This window comes from Hippichthys cyanospilos, chromosome 5, assembly GCF_059441005.1.
Source record: "Hippichthys cyanospilos isolate Australia breed blue-spotted pipefish chromosome 5, RoL_Hcya_1.0, whole genome shotgun sequence".
Lineage (NCBI taxonomy): Eukaryota > Metazoa > Chordata > Actinopteri > Syngnathiformes > Syngnathidae > Hippichthys > Hippichthys cyanospilos.
The window spans coordinates 10649447-10663050 of record NC_142373.1 but is presented as its reverse complement, the minus strand read 5'-3'; the positions used below and the strand labels follow the sequence as shown (position 1 = coordinate 10663050).

Genomic DNA, 13604 nt, shown 5'->3' with positions numbered 1-13604 from the left:
ATCTTGAGCTTTGTGGATCTACTGTGCATGTGACATTTATTCATTTCTTGACTCTTGAACACTGAACAATCCTTATGTCGTATACTTTGCCATTACATCATGTCATCATGACGAATCCGTTGGCTGTGGTGTTTTTTGAATGTGTCGTATTTGTTAATGAGTTATCTGAAAACCTCATTACCAGACGTCATTAGGCTACTATGTGTCATTACAATTAGTGTTGTTCCGACATGATACTCGGACTCAGAAGGATCCTGCTACGACATTAAAATGTTGCTGTCTGTATACGCGAGTACTAACAAATAACGTTTTGCCCAGTTCCCATACTATTGTACTAAAAAGCCCAGTTTTACGAAAACTTTGATTGCTTTTATGATTATTAAGCCACACCAGGTAGTCAATAAAAAGTTCTGCTGAACTCAATATTTTTTTTTCCTGTTTCATACAGAATTGTTTTTAAAACAATGATTGGCCAGAGTGTATAGTGTTAGTTGTATTAAAAAGAATAGGGGTGGTATTGTTGCAACATTGGCTGACACTGCATAGCCAGGTATCAGAATCACTGGGGACCAAAATATGGTCCCTGAACAACACTAGTTACTGCATGTCGTTTGATGACCATGTCATTGCTCTGCATCCTTCGATCGCAACGGGACCAAAAGCCCCTACTGCTTCGTTTGTCTTTTTTTCCTAAATTTCTCTTTACAGACGTCTGTCAGTGACAGACTGCTGGATTGTTTGTCAATGGTCACAGACTGTCGACCTCTGGCAGCAACGACATTGTCAAGCAACACTTAGAAACACAGTAAAGGCCAAGACGTTGTCAAACAATACATCATAACACCACTTTGTCAAATGACAAATCAAGATGACGCACCCAAAGTCTAAGGACACTAGGACACTTCAACATTTGAAAAAGACATATGTCACTAGGCACTAGACAGTACGCATGACGACATATTTTTGGCGCTAATGGAACCCCCAAAGATCAGGTCTTTAATGAGGCTTTAATTGGCTTGATTCAAAATGAGCGTAGAGACAGGCATTGTGAAGATCACTGTCCCGTTTGGAGACATGAGGCTCTGGACACTCAATGATATTGATTTAGTTCCTTCACTGAGTAGCCGGGCTACATATGTGAGAGCTTAATGTGCATGTGTACAAAGGATTTTGAAATGCTAATTGAATCCCTTGGCTCCTAATGTGATTTAAAGCTGGCTTCCGTTATAAAATATGGTAATTTCATACAGACTTCATGGCTGAGTGGTGTCAGATATCAAGGCTGGCACACGCCACGGCAGCGGCTTGATTTGTAACCCTTTCCGAATCGCAGAGGAAGTGGCGGTTTATTTTAACGCCGGCGAATAATTGCCATCCCGCGAGGCAGGCGAATTGTGCTTTTCTGCAGCTGTGCCAATAATCAAGATTCCAGAAATTTTGCGTTGCTGTTGATTATGGGTAGATCAGTAAAGGAGTACGGTATTTTCAAAAAAATTATGCACGTTTTGCAGGCACAAGGATGAAGTGTCCGAATTCATCTATTTTGTTTGAATTATCTTTCTCCGTTATCTCCCATTATAGTCGGTGACAGATTGTCGTCTGCGTAGTGTGACATCAGCTATCTTGAAGAACGTCAGACTACGTTCATCTTGTACAATCGGACAATGAAAGTACAGCATGACCTTCATCTCCATGCTGTCTGCGTGTAGGTTATCTTCGAGATGCTAACTTCAGCTCTTTTTTGTGTGCGTGCGTATGAGAGAGCAAGGAGTCTGAATTTTGCTTGGCGTTATAACTGCGACAGCCCCGCTCTATATACGGTCCAAGCAGGTCTACACTGTTTCAATGACTGCCACTTTATCTGCTGGGAGTGTCAACTGATTGCATTTCTCTGACCTCCTGATAATTCCATAACTATGATTGCATTTTGGACACCTTATTTAGCTAATGAGAGACAGTCGTAGAAGTAGTCGCGAACCTGGTAAAATATTCAGATTTCGTCCAGTCCGAGACCAAGAAGACTGAGTAAAAATGCCTTTGATTTTGAGACGATACTAAAACCCTTTAAAAGTGGTCTTGAGATCAGTCTCTAGTCCAAGACCGATCTTAAAAACTTCAACGCTGATCTGTGGTGTTAATTTTTTGGTCTGGTCTGTGGTATAATCAAGGCACGATACCACTGTGCTGCGCTAAAAAAAATATCCATAATGTAATTGTCTGCAAATCAACTTTTATCACATTTATTGTTGACTACAAAAAAAATCAGTAGTTCGGCCCACAGCAATTCTTTAGAGTAGTGTGATTTCAATGCAACTCAAGTTATTTACAGACTACTCTATAATTTCTTATTTTATTAGTTTTCACCCTCAATAACCTTACCAAACCCAATCATACCCATAGACGGCAGGGATAGGCACCAGCAAGCCTGCGCCCCTATTGAGGATAAGTGGTGATAGAAAATGGATGAAAGTGGAAATGCAGTTCGACTTGAGAAACCAGTACTTCATAATACATAATACTTACTTGGATTCATGTCATGTTTCATCAATGTCTGGCAGCAATGTTGACGGTGGTTTAGTGGTTTGCACATCTGTCTCACATATGAAGTTCTGGGTTCAGGCGTGTTGTGTGGATGTTTTCATGTTCTCCTTTTGCTAGTATTCCAGTTTACTCCGATAAATAAAGATCACAATACAGAGGTGGATTTTTTTTCCTTCCATGCGTTGAAAATTAATTTTTGGAAACCTTTTAGGATTTAATCTGTATTTGTCCTTTCGTATTAGAATGTGTGTCCAATTATACTCAAATTTTGGTTATTTTGGGTTATTTGTTCATAAAATTTATATATTCAAATACATGGTACCTTCTTTACAGTTTGTCCAATTGCATTTCCGTCTTTGTATTTATTTTCCTCACACATCTACTGCACTTTCCCAAAACCTCTTCGGAACATAATTAGAGCTTCTCTTTATCCGCACAGATCCTTGTGATACTTTTGATAAAAGCTGAATATTGATCAAGTTCACATTACATTGCTCTGGTGTACATAATGTTCTGGTTGGTGTGATGTGTAATGTATGCAGAAGAATGGGACACAATGTTCTGACTCACTATGTGGTACCGTTTCACCATTCAAGTATTTTAAAAGCCGATTATTGGCATGAGTTGAGGTTCTGATGAACAAACGTGACTGCTTCGGGTCACGTCAGGTGTTTTTCACCCATCAGAAAATATGCAGCGTTTTGGTCCTCCCTATTTTCCCCGGCTGCTGCATCGTCCACACACACTCAGTTCAACAAAAGCACACTTCGGGATGCTCACATTCTGGTGGCTTCTCTCTTGGAGCCCTTCAATGGCGCCGTCCCACTCATGCGCATGCACACCATTACTTCTTGGCATGGCCCACTCTCCACTCGGTGCCTTGTGTGTCACGCTAAAAATAGCACCTCACTTAGGAGTCTCTCTCACGCCTTGAGCGTCCTCTCGTAATAGTGCGCTTCTTGCTGGCATGCTCCTGAGCTTGGCTCACAAATGTCGCGCCGCTGGTTGTGTGTCACAGGACAAAATCTGCTAGGTAATCCATTTGTTCCGCAACGCCACCACCTTTCCTGGGAGAAGCGGATGATTTTTCATTTGCGAGGTGACTCAAGGGAGAGAAAAAAACCCTTTTGTTGCAAAAATTGCTCGCTCTTGGAAGTCAGCACATAGATTGAATTTAAGCGTTGGGAATGGACACTCACTGCGGGTTCTTTTCGGCATGTTATTTTTCGGGTAAAGGTGACACCCGACGGTCACTGTGATCATGCTGAGCATGGGCTAAGGCGGTGGTGTCCAAGTCAGGTCCTCCAGCCACATCCAGCCTGTTTTTGATGTTTCCCTTCAACCAACATACCTGATGTAAATGATCAGGATTCTACGAAACATGCGGATAAGATAAACATTTGAAACATTTGAGCTCATTTTTTTTAGCTTCATGGCAAATGCTGTGAATGCTTTCATGAATTTGATTTCTTTGTTTTCTATTTTTAATACCTTCAAAAAATGTCAAAAGAAAACTTTTTGTTTCCCCATTATCATAATGGGTTACTGTGTATAGAATTTTTAAGATAGAGATTAATATAATTTGGAATGAGGATGCAAGATGACAAAATGTGGATCAAATGTGAATGTTTTCTGGGTGCACTATATTTGAATGGGCTGGGTCTTACAAATATATGACGCATCGTCACTTATTTACTACTTCCTCTACTAACTGAGGCACTTTTTTTCCTCAGTGACCTGCTGTCTTCAGATTATGTTGAGATCCATTATGAGGAGGGAAAACCTGTCCTATCAAAGGTAATGGAGATGTTTGATCACTGAATGTATGTATGTATGTATGTATATATGTATTGGATGGATGGCACCGCCATAATCAATGAAAACTGACTTACTGGTACTTGAAACAGGGTTGACCAAAAGTGTTATGCAGCTTATTTAAACATGCAGGATGTAAATCCAAATATCATTACAGAAGCTGAAAAACAAAACATAATTGGGAATGCCAAGGAGAATTGGTAGGTTTTTTTTCAAAAACGATTTGTTCCATGTAGTGGGAGGCACTATTGTAAGGGCTAACTAACTAATTAGAGCCAATTCAATATTCTGCCTATCCAAAGATAATTATTCTCAGGTTTAGTTGCCCCGAGAGGGGTATTACTTTAACAACGTGTTTGTTATCGTGGTGCTAGTTTGCACTGCATCATAATGATGTTTCTACTCCTTGCATGCATCTCAGTAAGGTAAAGTTAAAATATTCGAAACGCATCTGCGCTTGATGCAGTGCACCACTGCAAACTAGGCTTGGTTTAAATGCAGAGAACTCAAGTCACTGTATGTTACTTTGGTTTTTGTTCTCTCTAAAGCTGACTATTATTGCTTCTACAACAGCAGAATATTTATACTGTACTTCCATTTTAGCTCTTATGTTGGAGCTTATTCAATTGTGCAACTTGCCTAAATGTTGTGGCCAATAGATGCATACACCTCAGACAAGTGAGGTAAAGAGGAAGTGAAGCAGGTTGTAGAATCGGGGCCGTTTGCGGCTGCTGATTCAGGCTGCATGGGTTGGGTGTACTGTAGCTGAATCAGCAGCTCACTTTCGCTCCCCCCGCACCCTCCTGCTGGAGCTCTGATCACGTGACAAGGGAGGGAAAGCACTCTGCAGTGTCAGTGCAGTGTTAGATGGATGGAGTGAGAGAGAAAGAAAGAGAAAGAGTGAAAAAGAGAGAGTCCTCCACTCACCCAGTGTCTTGACAGCTGAGTCACAGATAGCACCAAGACCTACTTTGCAATGTATTCACGATCCCTATTAACAGCAGAGGGGACCACACCATCCGTCAACATTTGTGAGACAAGCTGTTACATCTTTGGAGGTTTCTAACTTGGTATTTCAGAACAAAAAGAGAGAAGCAAAATCAATTCAATCTGCACATGTATGCTGTGACGTGTGCAGTGTGACAGTTAAGGAATCCCACGCAATCTCAAATCCATTGTCATCAGAACATGTCATAATCCAAAAAAAGGAAACTCCAATTTAATCATAATGACAAATGGAGTGCCCTTTATAGACACATTTTTTTTGTTTGTGTAAAGCACTTCACCAAACTGTCATATTCTCTTTTTCAAAAGTCATTGTGTACCAACAACAGCCAGCGTGCTAACGTAGTCATGTCTTTGGAATCGTTTTCATTTTTTATTTTAAATCACTTACTTTAACCTCTAGGATCTTTTGCTGTACATTGGCCATGTTTTCACTTTAGTCAACTTAAATCCATTCATGTCGGCCATGTCGCGCTAGCTAGCTAGCACTTCCTGTAAGGGGCCAACTGCACAGTATTGACAAGGATAGGGTGACCAGCGGTCCAGATTTTGAGCCACAATTGGAAGAGGGAACTGATTGGCCAACACAAGGGGGCATCTTAACGCAGACAGTTGGACGCAATCGCACTGAGGACAGACATGTAGGGAACAAAACATGGTCACACAAGTTTATTGTAATTCTGATTAACTGGCTAAAACAGGCACAAACACTTCCTATGTGATGAAAATATGCTATGACGCATTTGAGACGAATGGGAGCATTTTGATTCATTTTCAGTAGGAGGTTGGCTACTCAACTGATTTGACAATCAAACAGTAAATTACACTTCTAGTACATGCATGTAATTGTCAGAATTTTATATCCAATCGGATTGCAGCCCCAATGTGTTGTCATGTCAAACTAATCCGCCCAGGGCTTTAGAATCAGCTTTGCTGACCAATATAACTTTAACGATATTAGCCATGGGACTGTTTCTTTAACTAATTAGATTACAAATTCATCCTCCTTGGCTAGAGTGCTGGCCATCAATGACGTTGGCATTTTTCCGCCCTCGGATTTGTTTATCAGAGCAAAACTCGTTACAGGCAACCTTGATGAGCACAACGTCATGTCACATTAATACTTTTGTTAATGACTATCCCTCACCGAGTACCATCATTGGAAATGCCAAGATGTCCGATACTGAGAGCACTAGGACTTAGTAGGGTAAATCGAATGGGTCAAAAGATAAAGACTAAAAACAAATTTCAATTGTAGTGGACACAAATGAATAGACAGAGTCTCGGGAGGCTATTGCTTCGTTTTGTATATTGATACTTTCTGTAATTATGTTGTGAAAGTAATGTGTTGAAGATAGGTGAATAAATCCCCACTGAAGATCCACCGTTTGCAATGCTTTAGCTCTGCACTCCATCTCCTGTGATGCTGCATTAGCATTGTGTCTTTCTCCCTCAGGGCGGTGAGCACTGTTACTACCACGGGCAGGTGAGAGGCAACGTTGGCTCCCGCGTGGCCTTATCTACCTGCAACGGGCTGCAGTAAGTGAACAAAATTATGTGCTAGTCGCACAACATCTAGGGACTCACACGCACATATCTCAGCTCCTTTTCTAATATTGACTCAGTATCGAGCTGCCTCTCTCCCTTTTCAGCGGGATGTTTGACGACGGAGCCTATGTGTATCTAATTGAGCCACTCCAACAGACTCATTCAATCGTAAGTTATTGGCTAAGTATGTATCTCATATTTTTTTCCTCGTTGTTATTAATATTAGCGCAGAATTGACTATTACAATGCCACGCACTAGATCAAAGACCTCATCCAAGGGCAAACGACTGCAGTTCATCGCCACTTTGAGAAGCTTAATGGCCATTAAAATGCTTCAACGCATAGGCCTGTGAACGCTATTCCTCAAAACCGGAACTGTTCTTGACAAACCATGTAGCAGAAAGGACTCATACCACCACCCTAAGAGCTGCGGAGCTTGGAATACTTGAAGTGTACCACAACAGCAGTGCTGAACTTGTGCTGCACTGCACATTCAAGGACAGAAAAACTTGCAGCAGGGCAGTCATTTTTGCAGCGCTGCTCCAATTTCAATTGACAATCCTCGAGCAAGGAAATGATAGGCTGACAATTCTGCAAGGTCTAATCTGTCAAATTCTAATGGCTTGGTGTGTCTAAATCATACCTGAAATGAAAGAAAACACAAAAAGCCCAGTGACTTTTGAGACACCCTGTTTGAAGGTTTTGACTTAAAGTGTTTTACCAAGCTCTCATTCAGTTTTTGGAAAGATTTGTCGTGTACACTGGTCTATGGTGGTTATCTGCTTTTGATAAACTTTTACGTCTACCCGTGTTGCCTGTATTATATTAGCCAATTTGGGCTTATCTGGCAAACAAGTGTTGCTCTGTTCCAGTGTCCATCTTTGCAAACTTCAAGCTAGCACAGCATAAGAGGCCGACAGAATAGTAATGATAAAGGTGTCGATGAACTGCGTAGATGGCTTTCGTTGGCTGGTTGCTTAACAGTTAATTATACCTCTCATTAGCCAAATAAATGTGCAGAAACACTTTTTCCCTCAGGGAAATATGCTGAAGGGAAACATTCTGATATGGCGTTTGCTACTCAATCCAAGTCCGCACCGATACGTATCAAAGAAATTTGAATGGGGATCAGTGTTGGGTTTGTACGATTTGGTGTGTGGGGGGTGACGGATTATGAATGTATCTACATTTTTATCTGAATCCTCACCACATTTGAATGTGTTAATCCTTAACCAATGCTCTAGCCTCTCAGGAAATCAGTATTTTTCCCATAATCCTATTAAATTGTTTCAGTCCTGCTGTTTACCATTTGGCTGTATCAAAATGAATGCTGTGAAAAAGGTAATTAAACTACAACGCTTGTTGTGCCCTAAGGCCTTCCCACAGTACTTTATTTACAAGACTGCCTGTACACTTTGCTTTATCGTTAGCAAACACAATCAGGTCGGACTTTATATCATCAGGTGAAAATATGTCTTGTCAGCCGTTAGATCGGATCAATACCACTCTAATGTCTCATTAGCCATTTCGCTTAACTTACTTTTGAGTGGTAAGGGCGTAAACCAGTAAATGTACCATGTTTGTCTAAGGATTGAAAAATGGATGTCAGCATAATCATAAACATGTTTTGACAGTTTCCTGGCCCAGGGTTAGTGGCCTCCCCCTCTCTGTCGTCACTTGAACAACAAACTGTACGTCTTTGGGATGCTTAAGATTAGAATTTGCGGATAGGAAAGCGGGGACGGGAGAAGGTATGGAATGTTGTGGTTGAGGATCGGAAGGTGAGGAATCAGGGGAGCGTTAGGCCATCTTCCTGGACTGAACCTTCGCTTCCTGTGATAAAAGAGAGGAAGCAGGAAGGAAAAAAGATGGCGATGTGGGAGAACTGATAGAACTTAAGGTGACTGGGGGTATACACACCTCTAAATGTGATTAACGATCATATTTTATTTTTTGTAACCATCAGTAGATGTTTTGTTGATCTCCCTTTTGTAATGTAAATAAAAAATGGTTTATACCTTAAAAGTGTGCAATTACAAATTAGTGTAGATCGCTGGTCTTGCACTTAAAGTTCCACTGTAATAGTCATGTTCCACTGGAATGTAATTCCTTGTCCCTGAGTACACAACTGAGCCCATAGAACCTCTCCCCACAATGGACTCCAAACACAATCAACCTGCCATGCTAACATGTCATTTCTGAAATGGTTAGAATTAAGGCTGTACTCTGATTTCACCTAGTATGATACCGATGACAGCCTGTCATTAATGTCACTGATTTATGTGTTTGTTTGCATTACCTACTAAGTTGTGCACACAAACTACTAACATGTGCATGTGCACGCATACTACTAACTTGTGTCCACAAATTCCTAATTATCAAACTGCTACTGGTGCTTTTTGTCCATAAATTACTGACTTATGCACCCAAACTACAAACCTGTGCACACAAACTACGATCTTTTGTGCACCAACTCCTAACTTGTGTGCCTGAACAATTGTTAGTATTTTGTGCGTACAAACTACAAACCTGTGTGCATGACCTACTAACTTGTGAGCACCGTCTACTCTCTTAGTCGCTCAACCTACTAATTTGTGCACAGCAACTACTAGCTTATGAGCACCAACTACTAACTTATTTGCACAACCTACCAACTTGTGCACAGGAACTACTAAATTGTGTGCATGAACTACTAACTTGTGAGTGCCAACTACTAATTCGCACAACCTACTAACTTGTGCACAGTAACTACTAAATTGTGTGCATGAACTACTAACTTGTGCGCAGTAACTACTAAATTGTGTGCATGAACTACTAACTTGTGATCACCAACTACTAACATATTTGTGCAAGCTACTAACATGTGCATAGAAACCACTAATTTGTGATCATCAACTACTAACTTATTTGCACAGCCTACTAAGATGTGCACAGGGACTACTAAATTGTGTGCATGAACTACTAACTTGTGAGCGCTAACTACTAACTTGTTCCCACAACTTAATAACTATTAAATTGTGTGCATGAACTACTACTTTATGTTACTAATTTTTGCGCAAGAAGTACTAACCTGTGTACAGGAACTATTAACTTTCATGCACAATTCGCATATTGTGCGCACATACTAGTGACGTGTGCACACATACTACTAACTTGTCTGGAGCTCCTGGCTCATTGTATACTGCCTGATAAATTCCTAAGATGTGTTACTTCACACGCAAGATTTATTTTTAAATCATGACTGGTTCCCGCACCATCCCTGGACTTTCCTCCCAGTGGCTGTTGAACCTTTTAACAGCTGATTGTACTCTCACCCCTCAGGTCACAGCTGGAAGGCCTCACCAGCTCAGAAGAAATGCCTCATTTCAATGGAAAAATGAGTCACAGCAATTGGGTAAAGATTTACAACACTCACAAACATAATCATCAAAAACATCCTTTCTTTGAGGGCCTCCGCCCCATTCTGTCATGCATTTCTTCTTTATTTTGTATGGCTACAATAGCCTATATCATTTGTTCTCGATGTTTTTTTTCTTTAGTTCTCTACTGCCTGTGGAATATTTTTTCAGCAAGGCATTTTTGAAATTAATAAAAGAAAAAAGCGTGTCTGAATTAAACACACTTGAACTCCATCTGCTTGATATGTGGCTCGTCTGTGGAAAACTTGCAAAACTAATGACAATGCGTCTTCATATAAAATTTAACAAGATAAAGTCATACAATGTTTTGGAAAGGAGTACTTATTACACCATCTAGCAGTTACTTCATTTTCCAATTGATTTGCCTTTTTTTTGCAAATGAAAGATGTATTATTCCTGTCATAACATTAGAAAACATTAAATTACATTCACAAATACCTGCAGAAACCTTCACACTTACACCCAAAAATGTCTTCACAAAACCTCATTTGAGAATCACTGTTTATACCATACATACAGCTGTGCCCACTAGTGGCTGAAAAGGAAACTTCCAAACAAGAAAATAAAAACATCAAGCTCATGTTGTGTTCATACATGTCTACAATATACATTGATGCTGGCTTTTGTGTGTTTACATTCGTAGCAGAGGAGAGGCTCTTGTCAGAGCTGGATGACTTGTCCTGGCTGAAACGCCGGAAAAAGCGAGCTGTGAGTGTTTGAGCTCATCTTTTTTAAGAGGCACCACAAACTTGTCATCACCCGCCCAAAAATTGTTATGTAATGATGTCAAGTGTTTGCATAGTTTTACCTGCGCTCCAAAGTATATAACCTCAAGACTCTGCAGTATCATAAAAAACACAGTTATTTCTATTGGCTCATCATTGGTTATCATGTCCATTTGTGTTATAGATATCAGTATTTGAGGAGATGAAATACTTGGAGATCATGATTGTCAGCGACCATAGCATGGTAAGTACATGTCCTTTTAGAGATATGGAACTATCAAAGAATCATGTACATGGCATACTGAAACATACTGGTACTTTGTCTTCCTTTCCTTATGTTCCTGCAGTTCAAACGATACAAAAACAAGCAACACACCAGGAATTTTGCCAAGTCTGTGGTGAATCTGGTGGATGCTGTGAGTAATACCTTCCCTTTGACCAGAGTTGTTTTGCAGTCACTGTGTTTGTTGCTCAGTCAGTTGGACAAACAGTTTAGGTCCAAACTGAATCACTCTCAAACGCTAAGGTGGCACTATTGACTTAGTGGGTATTTCCCCGAATTACTGCCATTAGTGTGATTTTTGTTTAAAATTATTCATTCATATTATATTCGTCACTCATGGGGATCTTGTGTAAGCGATTTAAATGTCCACTCTTTTCAAGGCTACTTATATCATCACAGAAATTTACCATTGTCAACAAACTGACAGATCTCCTATTTGATTGAATGTGTTTCCCAATCTTTTTGAAGCCAAGGCTTTTACCACTTAAAAAAAAACACCACTTTAACAAAAATGTCACGTAAAATATCCTATTGTTGCACAAAAGTTATGATTCTCTCCCTACTGTTCAACACACTCTGTGCTAAATGCGAGACACCCCAACAGAAAGGATGGAAAAAGCAAATGTGAATCTGATTTTCAGATAAAGACGCACTGTATTTCACTTACTGAAAAGATAATGTCTGAATATGAAACATTTCAGAAGCTACTGTTGTGCAAACATCTCTTGGACTTCACCGGTAATTAGCATAAACAACAAATGAATATTAGTATGTACAGTATGTCCCGTAAGTAAATTGTGCCTTTCATTTGCACTTTTTAAAGATGTAGTGCCACCTTTTGGTTGAAATTGTGAACTACTTTATGAAGGACCTTATGATTTTTCTCCAGGGACTTATTTAACGAGTGAAATGTTTCCAGAGCTATAAAATGGATGATCATGAAGTCACATGGATAAATGTACATCCAACTAGTTTTATTTAATACTTCTCCCTATACAATACAATTACCTGCCTACTTTCTAATCCACTTGAGTCACAACTGACATTGGAAAAAGCAGCGTATACTGACACGCTCCTATCTTCCTTTTGTTTGTCCTTTCGCTGCACACATCAATGGCAGGTCTTCAAAGAGCAGTTGCGAACCCGCGTGGTGCTGGTTGCTTTGGAGATCTGGACAGACAAAGATCAGATTCCGGTCAGCGTGAGGCCGCTTGAAATGCTGCGTGATTTTTCCAAGTACCGCCAGCAGAGCATCAAGCACCATGCAGATGCCGTGCACCTTTTTTCGTAAGTTACAGAAATCACCATTTGACATCCATCGCCCCATAAGATGTCTTTTAATTATTTGTTTTATTCATTTATTTGTTTTGGTCTTCCAGAAATGTGACCTTTCACTACAGAAGAAGCAGCGTTGCCTATTTTGGGGGCATGTGTTCTGTGAGCCGGGGGGTCGGCGTCAATGAGGTCAGATTGGCTAATGTCCTCTGTGGTGTGGTTCATGGATCAAATGGTCAGTGGGTGTGACAGACCTTCTGCTCTCACAGTACGGCAGCACCTGGTCCGTCGCCGGCTCTTTATCCCAGAGCCTGGCGCAGAATCTGGCCATCCAGTGGGACCCCGCATCTAAGAGAAGTATACGTTTTATTTGATGCTTTTTCGGTAGGGCAGGCTAGAAATCCTATAAAGGGACGAAATAGTGGGAAGGCAGCGATCTGGTCTTATTAGCAAACAGATGTTTGAGGTCCTTAACCACCTGCGAAACTGCACTTCTTGGTTTGCGATTTCCACTAAAGAGCTTTGTCGTTTGACCACAAGAGCTATCGCAGTTGTTGAAAGAAACGTTTTTAGAGATTTAATTGCTTGCAGTTATTCAGCACCTATTTAACCCTTGTGCAGTATTATGTTCATTTCGAGTCTTTTTCTTGTGATAACTAAGTAGCCGTACCTTGTTGAACTTTGACATGTTGCCACCATCTGGGTGAAGTTTCAGCTCCCTTGCGTCTTCTTTCAATTCTTTGGCTTCGATGTGAAATGCCTTTGATGTAAAAATCCGATGGATTGGACAAAATACGGCACAGGGGTCAAACCTCCGTAAATAAACCTAATCCTAATCCATAAATGCCTGGCACAGTTTCCATGCAAGCTGCTCACATTCACAAGGCTTTAACCGTAAAAGTCAGCTCCGGAAAGTACAGGGCAGAATATATGACCGTACGAGTGCCTGTAAATTGCATTTGACATGAGACGTTAAACGAGCTGCTGACCTAT

General features: G+C 40.5%; 1 protein-coding gene across 5 annotated transcripts in view; it reads left to right on the top strand.

Moving 5' to 3' along the window:
• adam23b (ADAM metallopeptidase domain 23b) overlaps positions 1–13604 on the top strand; it is a 32319-nt gene that overhangs the window by 3987 nt on the left and 14728 nt on the right. For all 5 annotated transcript variants that reach the window (XR_015865620.1, XR_015865619.1, XM_088415062.1 and 2 more), the window contains exons 4-13: positions 4275–4338; positions 6818–6900; positions 7014–7077; positions 10231–10303; positions 10972–11036; positions 11238–11297; positions 11401–11469; positions 12457–12623; positions 12716–12800; positions 12881–12968. Coding sequence is in view for 3 of the 5 variants with exons in the window: in XM_088415062.1 (XP_088271188.1) it covers positions 4275–4338; positions 6818–6900; positions 7014–7077; positions 10231–10303; positions 10972–11036; positions 11238–11297; positions 11401–11469; positions 12457–12623; positions 12716–12800; positions 12881–12968 (818 nt within the window). In the remaining 2 variants the exon portion in view is untranslated. The remainder of the gene's footprint in view (positions 1–4274; positions 4339–6817; positions 6901–7013; positions 7078–10230; positions 10304–10971; positions 11037–11237; positions 11298–11400; positions 11470–12456; positions 12624–12715; positions 12801–12880; positions 12969–13604) is intronic.